Raw genomic sequence first — 17,680 nt, forward strand, 5'->3', positions numbered from 1 at the left:
GGGTTACTTGTGATGCCCCCCGTCTCTAGAGGGAATTTGCCATTCTACGCATTAAATAACTTCTCCTTCCACGGGGGTGGCCAAGGGGGCCTCTTGCTCGGTGGAGATGAAAGGTGTGTTCTCTAGACTCTCTGTGAGTGCATAGGAAGCAAAAACATCAGTCACAGGGATTGCTCCCAAATAAGAAGGCACTGCCCATGAATTTAGTCCTAAAGCCAGACTGTCGTCCCCTTTAATCAGCCCTCCACTGCACGTTTGGCTTAATAAGGCGTCATGCTCTGCTCCAGTTTGCACCCTAAGTCGATCAACTTCAGTGGAATCCCTTCGGATTTACACCAGGATTCGGAGGCCCGCTCCCATTGAAATCATTGGCACAAACCCCACTGATTCCGCTGGTGCAGAGCCCGGCTCCAACCTGGCCGAAGCGGGCTCTTGGTCTGGGCTGAGAGTGTGGTCTGGTGAAACTGCCGGGAGCGGGTGAGAATGAAACGAATGAACCTGCTCTTCCCTGTGGCAGTTTGAAGAAAGCCGGTCAGTTTCACACCCCGAAAGAGGGACTCGTGAAATGCAGGACAAGTTGGGCCCCCAAGCCCTCTCTCTAGGGATTGCTAGAGCAATTCACAACAGCAGGGACTAGCCCCCAGGATCGCCCACCCGCCTGTCGTCCGCAGACCTGTGCCTACAGCCCAAGGCCCGCTGCCCAGTCCGTCTTCACCTCCATGCACAGGGACACTCCACCCTCCTTCCGCGCCGGCTGCCTGGGGCCCGATGCGGCAGGGCTCCCCGGGCAGCCCGCGGGTCGGACTGGGGTCAAAGGGAAGCCATGTCTTCCCATGTGTTAGCACAGCACCCAAGTCAGGGGACCCGAACCCCCGGACTCCGGGAACGACACAGTGGTCGGTATTACCATGGTGCTGTTCATCCCTACGGCACGGCTTTACAAAGGTGTCGAGAACGTTTTCACCCCCCTATTGCCCATGGGGAAACCGAGGCACGGAGAGACTATATAACTCGCAGGACATCGCGAGCGGTAGAGCTGCCAATCCAGCTCCTAAGGAAGCCCGACTCCCCGGCGAACAGGAAGTGCAGGGGCTCTCTGGTGACTGGCGCGCAGGATACTTTTGCTAGTGGCTTTATATTGACTCCATTCCTCAGGAAAAAGTGAAATTCCAGCTGTAATATGGTTTGTAAACACCTAGAGCACTATCCGCTGCAAACTGCCAGGGTAGCCTTCTCTCGGACGAATTGAATCATTATGACTCAATTAATTAACTGTTGTCTTTAGTATGCATCCGATGAAGTGAGCTGTAGCTCACGAAAGCTTATGCTCAAATAAATTGGTTAGTCTCTAAGGTGCCACATGTCCTCCTTTTCTATTTTCTACACTGTCTTCCATAGCAAGAGACTTCGCAGTGCCTTCTCTGCAATCGCATCTTGCTTGACAGCATCCCCCGCTATGTCCAGCTAAAGACCAGAGGTGCTGGAACTAGGGGTGTTGGGGGTGCTGCAGCACCCCCTGGCTTGAAGTGGTTGCCATCATATACAGGGTTCACAGTTTGGTTCAATGGCTCTCAGCGCGGCCACTGTACAAATTGTTCCAGCATCCCTGCTAAAGACCCAATTCTACAACTCCTTACTCTAAGGGACGGAATAAACCTACTCCCATGAGTATGGATTGCGGGCTTGAGTAAAGGTTTGTAGGACTGGGGCTTGTATAAGACCCTGATTTTATTTGTCATTTAAACACCGTTGCACTGCCCAGGTACTGTACGAATAATAATTAGAACCACTACTAGTCCCAGAATTATTCCTATTAAGACAGTATCTGAATTCTTATGTGACTTTAATGGGAACAGGTTCAGGCTCGCTAAGAATTACAGCAGTAGCTAATAGTGGATGCTATAGCCAAAGTAGTAACATGTTTAAATTACAACCTCCTGATTTAACTGGCTCATAATTATCCAGAATCATCTTCCAGGATGAAATTTTCCATGCTTCCTCTCTCCTCCCAAGTCTTTCTTTCTTTCTTTCTTGGCTACATGAAGATGAAAATAAACAAAATCAAACCCTTCTTATGGGGCCCAAACCTGCTCTCACTGGAACCAAAGGAAACTTTCCCATTGACTTCAAGGGGAGCAGGATCAGACCTCTGTTTCCTTTTCTAAACACGGGATTTCCAGGCAGTTCTATCATCTGAGGTAATGTGCCCATCTAGGCACGAGCACACCTGTGAGGTAGGTAAAGCAGTTATTTCTCCATTTTACACATCTGGAGAACTGAGGCAGAGACTCTTATCCAAGGCCCCAGAAAGAGTGAGGGGCACAACTAACCTTAGAATTCAGATGTATTGAATCCAAAGGGCCGGTTCTGTCTCTGGCCCATGCTGCCCTCCTCAGGCTAAGTTGGCTGAACTCTACGTTCAGACAAAGCAGGGCCTCAGCCCTCAGTAAAATATGGTTTTAGATCCCAGAGTATGACAATCTGAAAATGCCGTTTGGAGCGTCCTGGGCTTGATCCTGCACTTTGTGTGCATCTGACTCCAATAAGAGTTACTTATATCCTGTAAGGGGAGAGTAAGGCCCTGGCAAATCAAGTAAGAAAGAATTCCCAGCCCTTATTTAGCCTGTGGAAAAACTGGGAAAACAGATTGTGCAAGTGACTTGCTCAAGTTCTCACAGTGGCAGAGAAAAAAACCCCAGACCCAGGGAGTTCCAGTCCCCCAGTCCACTGTCCATACCACTTAGACAACGGCTGGATCTATGCAGAAAACTCAGCTGAATAATCATAGAATCATGGAATATCAGGGTTGGAAGGGACCTCAGGAGGTCATCTAGTCCAACCCCCTGCTCAAAGCAGGACCTATCCCCGACTAAATCATCCCAGCCAGGGCTTTATCAAGCCTGACCTTAATAAACCTATAGAGCCAAATACTGTCCAGAGTTACCCCCGAGATAAGTATAAGTGGGACTGAGGGCAGAATTTGTCCCATATCAATTAATCATTGCAAAGAGAGTGAAGCAAATGGGCCATCTTGACTATCACGTTAAGTAGCCATGTTGAATTTGGACAAAAAGCCCCAAGGCAGAGCTATTTAAAATCGTTCTTTTTTCTTTTATTGCATTCAGTTACAGGATTTTAAAATGCTAATATTGATTATTGAGGCCAATGGACCTTACTTGGGTAGGGATAGGGGGAGCAGGATGCCAGGTTTTTGTGAGGATTAACTGTTAAGTTTGTACAAAACTTTAGATATGCAAAATGCTGTATAAACCATATATACATGACTACAACTATACAGTATTGCAGGGCTATCCCGGGACAGAAAAACTGAAAAAGTGATCTTAGGGCGCCACCTACTGTCCAACATTAAAACAATGCGTGGCGGGTGCCCTGGCTTTTCCTCTGCTTTAACCCTAGCATAAAATAAAAGTGTAACTGTAATTAACTGCGACTCCTCATGGATATTTCATGACGTTTGACAGTATTTTAACATTCACAAGCTATGAATTTAGCTCATCATTTTAGGCTTGATGTAGATTCTGAAATGCCTTGCCTCTGGTACAGGTGCCATGACTTTTTTCTTCATGGCTATGTCAAAAAGGGAGGTATATCCATTTGAGGGGTGACTGGACCCTCTCTTGTGGATGATGATTTTACAACTGTCTACAAAAATAGGCAAAAGTCTGGCTAATTTGACCAGGGTCACTTGGTACTGCCCCCTAGCAGAAAAATAAAAACAAATCAATTGGATCACCTAGGAGCCTCAGTCATGAAGGTTGGGGGTAGTGTTGAGTGTATCTTGCACTTCAGTTTAGTTTGTTATCGTATTTCCTATTTTGTTCTCTGTTTCATAACGGTTTTTTAAACCTTGGGGGGAACATATGATGTTTTTTATGGTAGCAGATCCAATTAATTTTTAAACCTTTGTTATCATTCTTTTGGCTGTGGCAGGATCACTGCTGTTCAAATGCTTCTTAGTTTAATGGTTCTTCTAAAGTTTTCAGTGCGCTCTCTCTCATCTTTCTAGCAGGGACTTTCACTAAGAACGATGGTTCCATACGCTTTATTGATGTCCCATAATCCTCTGGGCAGCTCCACTGATCCTTATTTAAAGATATAAAGCCCATTCTGTATCAAACTTAGCCATTTTAGGTACCTATATGACCCTCTTCACATCAGTAGCCGAGAGCCTCACAATCCTTAATGTATTCATCCTCATAACAACCTTGTGATGTAGGGAAGTGATATCCTTATTTAACACATGGGGAACTGAGGCACAGAGGGGTTACAACCAACTAGCTCCAGGTCACACAGGAAAGCTGTGGAAGAGCAAGAAAGTGAACCTTGATCTCCTACGTGCTAGGCTAGTGTCCTAATTATTGGACCAGTTTACCTCTTATCCCTGGCATTTTATTTTGTTTTCCCTTATTAAGGAGAAATTTCTTTGCCATTCTATTCCCTTCTGAGGTGAAATGCAGAAAAAATGCACTAGAAACAAAATCATATATTACTCCCTCCTCATCCCAGAAGCCCCGAGAGGTATTAGGAATTATTCCACTAACATTTTAGCTGCCCACAGTACCTGTCTCCGTATCAGATTTCAGGGTTTTGACACTCATGTAATGAATCTTCTCTGGTCAATGTTGTGCACCTCCATGTCGCTGTATAACACCCAACATGTTTAACACCAAGGTTAACATTTTTTTTTTGAGCGAGAGAGAGAGAGAGAATTGTAAAACAGCCATTTAAAAGGGGCTATATTGTGGTTTTGCACAAGCCTGTGAATGGGCTGGCATTTTGCTGTGCTGAACCAGGAACATCCAGGGAAGGAATTCTGGCTCTAAGAGCCATTATTCCCTTTCGAAGCCCCCTTACTCCAGCTCTGCTCCTCTCCAGCCATTCCTCACATCTGGAGGTGGGAATAGCAAATACACAACACCAACTTACTGCTGTGTGCCCAGATCTCAGATTCAGGTAGCCCAAGATTTGTAAGGGAGGTTCTGATTGCCCTATCTTCAGTGGAGGACAGAATCTTACCCGGTATCTTTGTACACACACGTGTGTGCTATATGCAGCAGGCAATATGAACGGCATGCGCGACATGTACAGTTCATCCACAGAGCTCTAAAACTCAGAATGGCCAAAAACCCTGTCCAAATGGCCCCTCTCTCTGTGGAAGGCTCACAACCCTTTCTTTTCATCTGCTTTTAAGATGTGTGTTCGACCATGCTAAACAGTGCCGTCCCTTTTCTGAGTATTTTGAAATTATTCATATTTCCATATACTGGGTAAAAAAGCCCTTTTGAAAGACACCAAGCATGTTTGTTTTTTCCAGAAACAAAAGAAAAATATACTTGAAGAAAGTTTATTGCTACATTTGCATTTCAAAGGTAGGATTTTATATCTGGTATACAACATTGCCATCTGATAATTCAGTAATAAATGTTAACCTAGATACGTAATGCATTATTGCTGTACAAGAACAGATTTATTAATCATTGTCAGGAGGTTGTTAGTAAATAGCAGCTTAATTTATGGGATACCATTTAATCAAAATAATGATACACCTACTGAAGTTACCAAAGAAAGTGCTGAATGTGGTTAGCAACTCCTGTAGGGCAGAAAGAGAAAAATGGTTTAAAAAGCTTATTCTCTTCTTGATTTACTGGAGTTATGCACACATCTCTGGTTAGCATTCCTAGAAGTTGCGCCAACACATCCCATATCATCAACAGGAAAATAATATATCTCCAAATCTATAGGAAGATCACCTCAGGGATTTTTCTCATAGGAAAGCTGGAAAGGAGATAGAGAGGTATAGTCTCATCTCAGTGTAGTGGGATTTGTACATGTAACTCTCATTAAAACTCCTGGGAGTTGAATGGTTGCTGAATCACAGAGATGAGATTATGCCCCTAAAATAGCTTCATTAAAAATGAAGTGTGTCCATCTGGCAGAGGTATAAGAACTCAAGCTGTACGTCTAACAGGAAATGTAAAGGAATGAAAAGATTCAAAACCAAACGATCAGAAATACTCAAAACCATATTAGGTTCTTGGCAATAACGGCCAACATTTTCCAACACAGGTGCTTAAAGTTAGATCTTTAAATCAAGTGGCCTGATTGGCAAAGGTGCTGTGTACTCTCAATCCTCATTAACTTCAGTGGGAGCTGTGTGTGAGAAACACTTCTGAAAAACCAGAGTGCTAGGATTTAGATGCCTGACTTTAAAGCACGCAAGTTTGAAAATGCCTTAAGATTTTCATGTTTGCTTACAATGCAGCATATGGTAGTTTGAATGCAATGCCTTGATTAAACACAGCTTCCATAAAGCTGTTACTGGAAGGTTTTCAGTTGTAGATGCGTCAAAAAGTCATGGATCAAAAATACATACTGCTTCTGGCTTGTGGTAAATGCATTTTCTGGATTTAAAATGATGAATTTGAATAAAGGTTCCCTTCACGGTATGAGATGATGGAATTGCCTGTAAGAAATGCTAATATAGCAGCAGCTAATAATCTGTTTACGTATAGTGGTGACATAAAACATTAATCATATACAGAGCTTATATGAATTTCTAGGTAAAGTCCAGAAACTGGATTATTTTTTGAACTGAGAATCTTCATCCTGGGATGGATCAGTGGATGGAAGGCATTCATTTTCCCTGCTCACAGGTGGTCTGGTTTTAGAATTGGAAGGGCGTGTAGAAATATTGCTCTCCATATTTTGATAGACCTATATATTAGGAAGGGAAAGTAAGTTATATAAGTTATTATTTGCTCTAAACACAACAGAGTACATTAGCATCTGGTTTTCCCTCATAATACTGAATTTGCATATCTAAATTCAATTTAACGATATTAGCAAAATAGCAAGTAATATAGTAATGAATACCAGCTGTAAAGTTGAATGCACTGCAGCCACAGTACAGGAGAGTAAATCTTTGCTAAGCACTCTCTTGTAAAGTTAATAACCATCTAAGACCATATTTTTAAAACTATTTGTCTAAGTTGTGCCTGCCAAATGTGTGCAACTGCATTTATTAATTTACTGCAGTTACTAAGGAATTAGTTATAATAAAGCCACATGTGAATTTTGTGCATGAAAATGGATGTGTGCTCATGTTTTAGCAGATGCAGCTTAGCTGCCAGCATCTTGAACATTTTGCTCTCAATAATGTTAAATTGTTTGGGGGAAAAAATCCATTTTCCAAACCATGAGGTCAAATTCAAATCCTGCGGAGAAAGTGATCTGACCCCGATCTGACAAACAGGTGCATTTAGCCCCAAATTCAGCAAAACACTGAAGCATGTACTTAAGGATGTCCTTAAGTCCTATTGACGTGAGAAACTTGAAGAAAATCAGTCTCTGGGAATGCAGAGATCTAGGAATACAATTAAATATTTCAAGGCGCTGTGCGTAAGAGCTGGGTTTGGGTATTCCCTTGCACAAACACGTTGGCCTCCATGACCATGATCCATTACATACCTTCCTGACTTTTGTTTTGGAGGTCAGACAGAATAGATTCTCCATGACCGTTTAGCAGAGCTAGGCCTGGGCTGGAGATCTGCCATGCCCCATAATAAAGGTTCAATCCCACAAGGTGCTGAGGACTTTGGCCTCAGTGCAGAAAACCACTTCAGCATGTGATTAATTTTAAGCACCTGAATAGTCCCATTGGCTTCAACAGGACTAGTTACATGCTTAAAGTTAAGCATGTGCTGATGTATTTTGCTGGATCAGAGCTAGAATGCTCAACTCCGGATTGAGCTGCAGGATTGATCCCTACTACATGCTTTCCCTTCAGATTTTCCAATGAGGCCATAGGAATAGGACAGAACTTGGCCTCATAGTTGTACACAATAAACAGGTCAAGCATACGCAGTGCTGTTGTAGCCATGTTGGCCCCAGGATATCAGAGAGAGAAGCTTGAAAGCTGGTCTCTCTCACCAACGGAAGCTGGTCTAATAAAATATATTTCCTCGCCCATCTTGTCTCACGGGCCAGGTGTACATTTATTTGATATTACTGGCTTTTCTTTACCTTTGACCCTGGCACCTGTGAAGACTGAGGCCAGATCTACTCTCACGGCACCTCCTGCATCTCTGGAGGGGTGAAGTCAGCCCACAAGTGGTCTTCCAAAAACCCTTGCTTTCAATGGAGGAGGACTGGGTCATGACTGACCTCTCACCCCACATCCCCACTGCTCTGGTGGAAGGCAGAAGGGGGTTGCCCTTTGAATCACCTCCTCCTTAACTTCACCCAACACACACAGGAGAGGATCCCTGCTGCAACCCTGCTAGTAGCACACATTACCTTATGAGTGCACTGGAGAGTCACGTGGTGTGAACACTGAAACTGATTAGTGATTACATGTAATTCTCAAGGTTTAATCTCTAGTAATGGTCATTTATAACAGTGTTACCTATTGCACACAGTTTCCTAGCAATCAGTATCACACAGGTTATCTATAATTCTATTCAAGTTCTTATAGTACCCTCATTGCTGCAGAATCTGAGCACCTTCCAGAAGTGCTGTAAGTGACACGAGTAGCATTTGTCACGTGTATAAGACAACAAACACATCAAGAAAATACTGGGGAAGCCACAACGCATTGAGGGCTTGCTCATAACAGCCAGAAAATATGCTAGATGGTCTGTAACAGTTTTGTACCTTGCTGCCATCTGAATTCAGACTGTGAGAGTGCATCCAGGCTATTTTCCAGCAAAAATGTGGAATAGGAGAATAAACATTCAGCCCCTGTGGGAAATTCTTCCCCAGAAGGAAAAATATCTCAGCTGATAAAAGGTGTGAGGGAAAAAAATGTCTTTTTTAGTTCAACAGTGGATTTTTTGTCTCTGGACTTCAATGCAACCCTCCTTCAAAAGCTCACGTGCAACATACAAACCCCAGCCCCTTTGTACAGTTCATCCCCATTTGCAAGGTGGCCCTCAGTGATGACAGTATGTGCATTCTACTGAGCATGCTCAGTGAGTCTATTGAGAACTACCAAAGGAGAAGGGACACTATTGGGTTAAATTAACGACTGCTGTCAGCCTACTGCTGCAGGAAGGCTTAAGGCAGAAGCAGCAAGGTTAATTTATAATCAGTATAAAGCTTATCAAGGACACATCGTCCTTGAAATTTGTTTGGCCTGCTAAGTGCAGGAAGCCAGCTGGGAACCTATGGCTTTGAAAGGCGTTAGTTCATCTTTTCACTGGGATAACTTTTTTGGCAGGGAAAATAAGCTCCACTAGGATCCTCCATATTCCTATTTGTCAGCATCAGGATGACACATCTCCATCTAAGGAGGGTGGACTATTGCTCCAGACCCTGTCAACATTAGTTCTACTGGCAGAGGGGGGCCATTTGAGAATGACATAAGGCTCTCCCTCCTCCAGGACTTTAAGCATGTTGCACCCACAACACTCCTAGCCCCTGACAGACCCTGCAATATGTCCCAACTCAGATCCCCACATAGAGCAGCCATCAGCATTGCCAGTAGACCACAAAGCCAGCTGCATTAGCTTTTACAAAAGGGGAACTAGTTTCTGTGGGCACAGAGAGACAGTTAGTGACCTTCCTGCACTGAACTGGAGAAACAGGCAGGAAAGAGGAAGTCCCTGTGTCCCAGGAGGGCACACAAATGTCCCTGTGTCCCAGAGCAACACACAAAAAATTCTGCAAAACGGATTCCTCCTACATCTCAGCTCAGTCCTCTGTGAATGGCTCAGCTAAAGGAAGAAACCAGCTCCATGACATGATGGGGTGTCCCTGGGGATCATTTCTAATGAAGTGGGTCAGCAATAGGAGCCATCATTTCCAAACACCTTATTATGGACTCTAAAGATACATTTAAAATTCAGAGCTGCAAAACAGAGCATTTTCTGTGTTTGCATGATTGCATACCGCTCCTTCTGCATCAGCCAGCTGCCGTGCTAAAAGGGAACGCAGCTGTGAAAAGGAAGGTCTTTTTCTAGCATCTAGAGCCCAACAGGACTGCATTACAAAGTATCTGCAGGAACAAAAGAAGAAATATGTGACAGTTTCCAAAGAAAATGTATCAATGGTTAAATACTATGATAATTGACGTTACGGAAATGCCAAAGATCAACAGACTGTATTATGGAGTATCAGAAAGATATTGATAAAGAATTAAGGTTTGATTTATTTGTTCAGAAAGATAAATAAAAAGAATGAGAGTGCATACATTAAACTCTGTAGTTCACCCCTTGAAGTCAACATCAAATCTCCTGGTGGACTTCACGGGGGCCAGGATTTCACCCTGGGTTGTTAGTTACTTATCATGTTACATATCACTTATCATGTGAGATCTTAGCAATGTTAACATGATTCAATAGATCTACCTTCCACACTGGGAATAGTAGGAGAACATTTCCCTCCTAAGAAATGGTGGACAGTATCTATGGGGCTGATCCTGCCCCCACTTTAAGTGAATGTCATAGTCATATAATCTCCATAGGGTTCTTTATGGAGCATAACCGTGCAAAAGTCTTTGTGGAATTTATATGAAGTCCACACAGAGTCTTCACAGGAGTCCATGAAGTGTTTATAGTCTCTGCAGAAGTCCTTTGAGAACTTATAAGGTCAACATAAATCCTTGTGGGGCTTACAATTTCCACAGAAATCCCTGCTGGGCTCATAAACATTGTAATGTATATATGCAACTTCCCAGGCATTACAATATCTACAGGCAGAGCCTGAAGACATTGCAATGCCCATAGCTTTGCAATACGTGTACCTGGCCTCATGGATATCAACATGTCTACAGGCTTTTCCTGGTAAATGTCAAAAGGTCTGCAACGGGGTGCCCAGAGAAACCAAAATCCTTCCCTTTCTTTCTGCTCAATGTCTTGCAGCCCCTCTGCCTTCTCCCCTCTCTCCATTTTTGTCCCCTAGGACTCCTCCCCTTTGGCAGAGCACACAGACACAGGTGTTTGCAGGGTGTAATCTCCATGGAATTTGAATATCCACACCAGACTCCATGTTGCTTGTAATGCTCACACTGAGAAGCACAAGAGTTACAATGCCCCTGCATCTCCTGTCTCCTGCTCCCACCCAAACCCTTTTGTGTTATCACTCGCCTCTTCTAAAGGCACCAACATCTCCCTGGAATTGAATTGGACACAGCTGGGTTCAGTAAAAAAAAGAAGAGAAAGTTCATGAGATCTTTATTTAGTATCTAACATGGATTTTGTGTAACCCTTCATATAGAAAATAAACCCTCCTGCATGAATGGAGCTGAAGATGCTGAAATACCAACCCAAGAGGAAGTTTTCTGAGAATGTAAGGACCAAATGAAAACGGGTAGTAAACTGGTCTTTTCAAACAAATGCAATGTTCACTGCTGATCATGACACTATAATAATTTCTGCTTCTGGACAAACGCTACATTAACAAATATCCTGCACCAGAGTTAGAGAAAGATGTGATTTTGCCTGGAATACCTCTGTTAGGCAGGGTAGAGGGCAAAGGAGTGGAATAAATATAAATATAGCATTAAGAAAAATAACTACTTGATTAACAATTAATCCCCACCCTACACAGTACCTAGAACATACACTTACATTTCTTCTGTAGCATAAAATGGCTGGTCCATTTTAAATCCACTTTGAATGAGTTTGTAGAAGTTTGAATCAACCTGAATTCCAGGATAAGGATTCACACCTATGAAAAATATTGTGGAAATATTAGCATACAGGAGACTAGGGAAAAGTGGTGCTCTTCTGTTATGATATAGAACATACCAAGAGAGAATATTTCCCACAGTAATATTCCATAAGACCAGACATCACTCTTAATTGTGTATATCCTGTCAAATAAGCTTTCAGGAGCCATCCATTTGACTGGTAACCGAGCCTGTACAAAGAGATGGAAAAGGAGCTTGATTACTATTTTCTACACACAGTATGGCCGATTTCTTAGAGTGCTCACTGCCCACGTACAATCAAAGTCTGATTGTAGACAGAAAAATAGAGACTCATTTTAAATAGCTGCTGCAAACAGCTCATCGAGCTGTAGGTGAAGCTTCTGTATGACAGGTTCTAAGATTGTTTGCCTTCCGTGGGCTACATTGTCAGAGTCCTTACTTTGCTATGCAGGAGATTAAGGCCCCCTCTTACTCCTCTTCTTGGTCTTGCTTAGACTGTGATGCTGGCCATGAAGAGGAGAGATGGGGCTACTCACTATGAGCAAGCTCAAAGATGGGGAGTGGAGAAGGCAGGAAGTGGGAGGAGCTCTGGTTTGACAGACTACTCACTGACCTGAGTAGCCAGTGGGGCACACATATGGACTGGGGTGAAGTAACTTGCTCCAGCCCCAGAACAATGGGGAATCAGGAGGGGAGCTGTGAGTCTCTGACACAGTTTGTTCCATGGCCTGCTCCTGGGCTAGTGCAGCTGTGTGCTGCCCCTCACTCAGGGCAGGTTGTAAGGTTACAATCTAGCTCCATATAAATAGAAAGCTGATCAACAAAGTCCTGTGAGTGGTTTGCTTGGCATCCTCCATGCCTGGTGTCACGCGGTCATCGGGTCAATGCTCTGGAACTACTCCATACGAAGCCAGTCAGGACTCTGGGGGAGCATGCCTCCTCTCTCTGAGCATATTGTCACCAGGGCAAGAAGCTTACACAGCTTCGACCTTCCTGGATCTGACCTTGGAGCATTCAGCATCTCCTTTCTCCCCGTGTGCTTCCCGCAGCGAGTCTGCCCAGGTGGGGCTCCTAGGGAAGCCAGAAGGCCCTGCACCCCAACTCCGCAGTCAGCAGTGACTCTCAGCCACCATGTAGAACAGAATGGTTTACTAGCTGAAAGGAACACAGCGTAGAACAGAGCTTGCTATCAAAGAAATCAATGACTTTCAGCCAAGTCCATCTTGGGGAGTCCTGGGCCAGATGCCCTGTACTCCCCCTCTTCCAGTCCTCCAAGCAGACTGCCCAGCTTCCAGTGATCCGACCTCTGACACCCCTATTGCTCCTCCTCCTCCTCTTTGTTCTGCTTCCCAGGCAAAAGGTGTCACCTGGTCACACACCCTCCTGGGTCTGAGGTTACGAAGGGCACTGCCATAGCATATGTGCAGACCGCTGAGCAGCCTCACCTGCCCTGAGGGCCTCAGCAAAAATCACACACCCAATTCCCACCACCGAAGTATTGGTGCAGTACACAGGGAAATGGAGGTACACACAGTATCAGTATAGGACAGTAAGACTCACATGCAACGTAACAAGATGACTAAAACCCCACTTCGTCACACCTGGCAAACCTCATCCAAGTCCTCCTTCTCACACAGATCAAAGGAATCACCCTGGGTGCCCCTACGAATTCTTAAGTGTGGCCTCAGAACTTTTGTTTTCTACCCTTACTCATCCCTGTCCCCAAAAGCCTCCCCAAGCCTTTACATTAGTCTAAAATAATACATTCATTAACAGAGCAGGCTCTAATTATCGCCCCCCCCCAAAAAAAATTCCTACTTCGGAGCTCATGCTGAAATCAACGGTAACACAGCCTGAATTCTTTTCTAAGATCTTGCTTCCCTCACCCTTCTTCTCTAGTATATGAAACTGAATGGGTTTTATAAAGTGCTGATTATGCCACAGTGACTTAGATACAGTGACTTCCCTGGAGCTATTCTGTTTCGCACCAGCCGAGGATCTGCCCCACAGTGTCATACTCTTAAATTAACTAAAAAGAAAAGGAGTACTTGTGGCACCTTAGAGACTAACCAATTTATTTGAGCATAAGCTTTCGTGAGCTACAGCTCACTTCATCGGATGCATACTGTGGAAAGTATAGAAGATCTTTTTATACACACAAAGCATGAAAAAATGGGTGTTTACCACTACAAAAGGTTTTCTCTCCCCCCACCCCACTCTCCTGCTGGTAATAGCTTATCTAAAGTGATCACTCTCCTTACAATGTGTATGATAATCAAGGTGGGCCATTTCCAGCACAAATCCAGGGTTTAACAAGAATGTCTGGGGGGGGGGTAGGAAAAAACAAGGGGAAATAGGTTACCTTGCATAATGACTTAGCCACTCCCAGTCTCTATTCAAGCCTAAGTTAATTGTATCCAATTTGCAAATGAATTCCAATGCAACAGTCTCTCGCTGGAGTCTGGTTTTGAAGTTTTTTTGTTGTAATATCACAACTTTCATGTCTGTAATCGTGTGACCAGAGAGATTGAAGTGTTCTCCGACTGGTTTATGAATGTTATAATTCTTGACATCTGATTTGTGTCCATTTATTCTTTTACGTAGAGACTGTCCAGTTTGACCAATGTACATGGCAGAGGGGCATTGCTGGCACATGATGGCATATATCACATTGGTGGATGTGCAGGTGAACGAGCCTCTGATAGTGTGGCTGATGTTATTAGGCCCTGTGATGGTGTCCCCTGAATAGATATGTGGGCACAGTTGGCAACAGGCTTTGTTGCAAGGATAGGTTCCTGGGTTAGTGGTTCTGTTGTGTGGTATGTGGTTGCTGGTGAGTATTTGCTTCAGGTTGGGGGGTTGTCTGTAGGCAAGGACTGGCCTGTCTCCCAAGATTTGTGAGAGTGTTGGGTCATCCTTCAGGATAGGTTGTAGATCCTTAATAATGCATTGGAGGGGTTTTAGTTGGGGGCTGAAGGTGATGGCTAGTGGCATTCTGTTATTTTCTTTGTTAGGCCTGTCCCGTAGTAGGTGACTTCTGGGAACTCTTCTGGCTCTATCAATCTGTTTCTTCACTTCCACAGGTGGGTATTGTAGTTGTAAGAATGCTTGATAGAGATCTTGTAGGTGTTTGTCTCTGTCTGAGGGATTAACCTATCCTGAAGGATGACCCAACACCCAACCCCTCCCCCCCCGCCCCAGACGTTCTTGTTAAACCCTGGATTTGTGCTGGAAATGGCCCACCTTGATTATCATACACATTGTAAGGCGAGTGATCACTTTAGATAAGCTATTACCAGCAGGAGAGTGGGGTGGGGGGAGAGAAAACCTTTTGTAGTGGTAAACACCCATTTTTTCATGCTTTGTGTGTATAAAAAGATCTTCTATACTTTCCACAGTATGCATCCGATGAAGTGAGCTGTAGCTCACGAAAGCTCATGCTCAAATAAATTGGTTAGTCTCTAAGGTGCCACAAGTACTCCTTTTCTTTTTGCGAATACAGACTAACACGGCTGTTACTCTGAAACCTTAAATTAACTAATGTTTAGATTACGATACAAACATTTGCAGGGTCCAGCCCAAATCTGAGTAGGCTAATACCAAATCTACTATTTTCATTTGCCAAGGCTAGAAAACTCTTTCAGTGACACAGTGAGGTTACGCTCCTGTATGTCCAGCTACATGTATAACTACCAGCTAGTACAACGATCCCGCTGTATATGCATTTATCAGCTCAGCAGTTCCGTATAGTTTTTACAATTATGTGAAAAACGTAAAGTAGGCGTGAGCTTACGTTGCCTCTGATGACGTAGTTAGAATCATTCATTATATCTCTAGCTAGGCCAAAGTCACATATTTTCACTACTTTTCCACAGGTCACTAATACATTTCTGGCAGCCAGGTCTCTGTGAATGCACTGTAAAAAAAGAACCGGTTAGTGCCGTGCATTGTTTTACAACAGATGGAAGTTGTTATTCATTGTTTTTGGCTTCATCTGCAAAATCTTGCACCTTTCCCTGCTCAAACAACTTTATCTGCATTCATGGAAAAGTGAAATAACTTGGTTTTGCAAGGCTAATATGTGTAGTGGAAGACAGGATGTCAGAACTAATGTCATAGTTACTAGCTGGTTATGGAATAATATTACTTGTTTATTATGAGGAATAGGAGAAGGCTGAGATTAGACTGAATGGCTTATTTGGCTCTCTCCCTAGCAACTATCATTTCAGAGGGAAAAAAACAACAGCAGAAATACAGTTTGATTATACACTGGATAAACCTAAACCTTCAAAGGGCACCAGAATGCTAATACATAGCTTGAGCCACAGACATTTTCTGTTTGATAGCTAGAGCCCACCCCCCACTCCTCTTCGCTTCTGCAAACAGAAGGAACTGTAGCCTGTATATCTGGGCTGGGAGTGGGAGAGGGGACTGTGGTAAGGGGTGGGCATTGGAAACTAGCTATTCTCCATGGCATAATCCACTACTCCCCACAGACCCAATCTGTAGTAGTGTGGATAGGTTCATTCTCTATGCTGTGGAGACACAGACACAATCTGAGGTTTGGTTTTATAGTCAGAAGTATAACATGGCAACATGGCTTCTATAGAAGTGGTCGGGCTGAAGTCTGTAAGGTGCCTTGTGGCTGGGGAATAACGAGTAGGCTTAGGTCCTCAGAACAAAGGTCTTTGTTGCTCCAGCAGATCTCCCAGGATATCTGTATGGCTCATTGAGAACCCATGGGTTTAAGAAGCTGAACCCCTGACCCCTTCCACTGATGCAAACTTTGCCCTGTGACAGAAGAATGAGGAATTTCCAATCTCCCTTAGGAAGGAGGACATAGCCCTTTAAACTCTACTTAATCTTATTGGAGATCAGTAGTCGATTAATGTACAGGCCCGTGCCCAGGGTCCCCAGACAATTTGGGGCCCTCTGCAGGAGTGGGAGAACCTGTGTAGAAGTGGGGGGTGCACCAGTGCCAGAACTGTGTCCCTGCCCCCTGCTCCTCCTCTTCCCCCATGTCCCCACCCCCTGGCCAGGCCAGAAGCCAGAGCCAGGTGGGAGGCTGGGGTGCCCAAGAGCAGCCCCTGGCCAGTGTCTCTGCCCCCTGGGGTGCACCAATCAGGACTGGTGGAGGATCTGGGGCTCCCCACAGTGGCCCAAAGCTCCCTGGGTGGCTTTTACCATAGCCTGGCTCTGGCTTCTGGCCTGGCCAGGGGGTGGGGCCCCAGGAGGAAGAGGAGGAGCAGGGGTCAGGGCCCCATGATGAGGAGGGTCTGGGGGCAAATTTTCTTTGTGCCCAGGACCCAGTAAATCTTAATCCACCTGTACTGGAGATGGATCATGCCCAGAGTACAGGGGTGCTGGAACAATTTGTATAGTGGGGGTGCTGAAAGCCACTGGACCAAACCATTAACCCTGCATATGATGGAAACCACTTCAAGCCAGGAGGTGCAGCAGGACCCCCAGCACCCCTAGTTCCAGCACCTATGCCAGAGTCTGCTATCTAGTTTCTTAGAGAGGAGAGATTGAACTGCAGTAAGTAGAGAGAGGGTGTGTTTAATGACAGAGAGCAACGTACTGCTATTCAGGACCTTGTCTATATCCTGAGATCAAGGGGATTTCATTGAAAACTCAGCAAAAGCATCAAACCTCACATTCTTACAATGAAGATCCTCCCTGGAGTTTACTGAACTGGAGGTGGGGGCAGTACAAATGAAAATTTAAACAGTTTATTTGCTTATATCCCCAAATCAGGCACTTTTGAACCAATGTTAAAAAGCAGAGGAAATTTAGAACTATAGTTCCAAATGATCTGTTGATGTAAATTGGTGCCTCTCCAGATTTCAGTGGAGCCACACTGGCCTACATCAGCACAGAACTAGGCCCACAGTTTGCTACCTCAAATTGAATTATATTTACTGAGGGTCCAGTTCTGCCATATTTATTCACACTGAGTAGTACCTTATTTCTCAAGTATTCCCATTGGTCATTGAATTTAAGTGATCA

At 44.3% G+C, this 17,680-nt stretch overlaps 1 protein-coding gene across 1 annotated transcript in view; it reads right to left on the minus strand.

The window, feature by feature from the left end:
• Positions 1-6,600: 6,600 nt before the first annotated feature.
• FLT3 (fms related receptor tyrosine kinase 3) overlaps positions 6,601-17,680 on the minus strand; it is a 56,695-nt gene continuing 45,615 nt past the window's right edge. Inside the window, exons 19-23 of the mRNA XM_074951259.1 lie at positions 15,465-15,587; positions 11,769-11,880; positions 11,589-11,688; positions 9,910-10,015; positions 6,601-6,735 (exon numbers count right to left, since the gene is read on the minus strand). Coding sequence (XP_074807360.1) covers positions 6,601-6,735; positions 9,910-10,015; positions 11,589-11,688; positions 11,769-11,880; positions 15,465-15,587 — 576 coding nt within the window. The remainder of the gene's footprint in view (positions 6,736-9,909; positions 10,016-11,588; positions 11,689-11,768; positions 11,881-15,464; positions 15,588-17,680) is intronic.

Source organism: Natator depressus, chromosome 1, assembly GCF_965152275.1.
Source record: "Natator depressus isolate rNatDep1 chromosome 1, rNatDep2.hap1, whole genome shotgun sequence".
Taxonomy (NCBI): Eukaryota; Metazoa; Chordata; order Testudines; family Cheloniidae; genus Natator; species Natator depressus.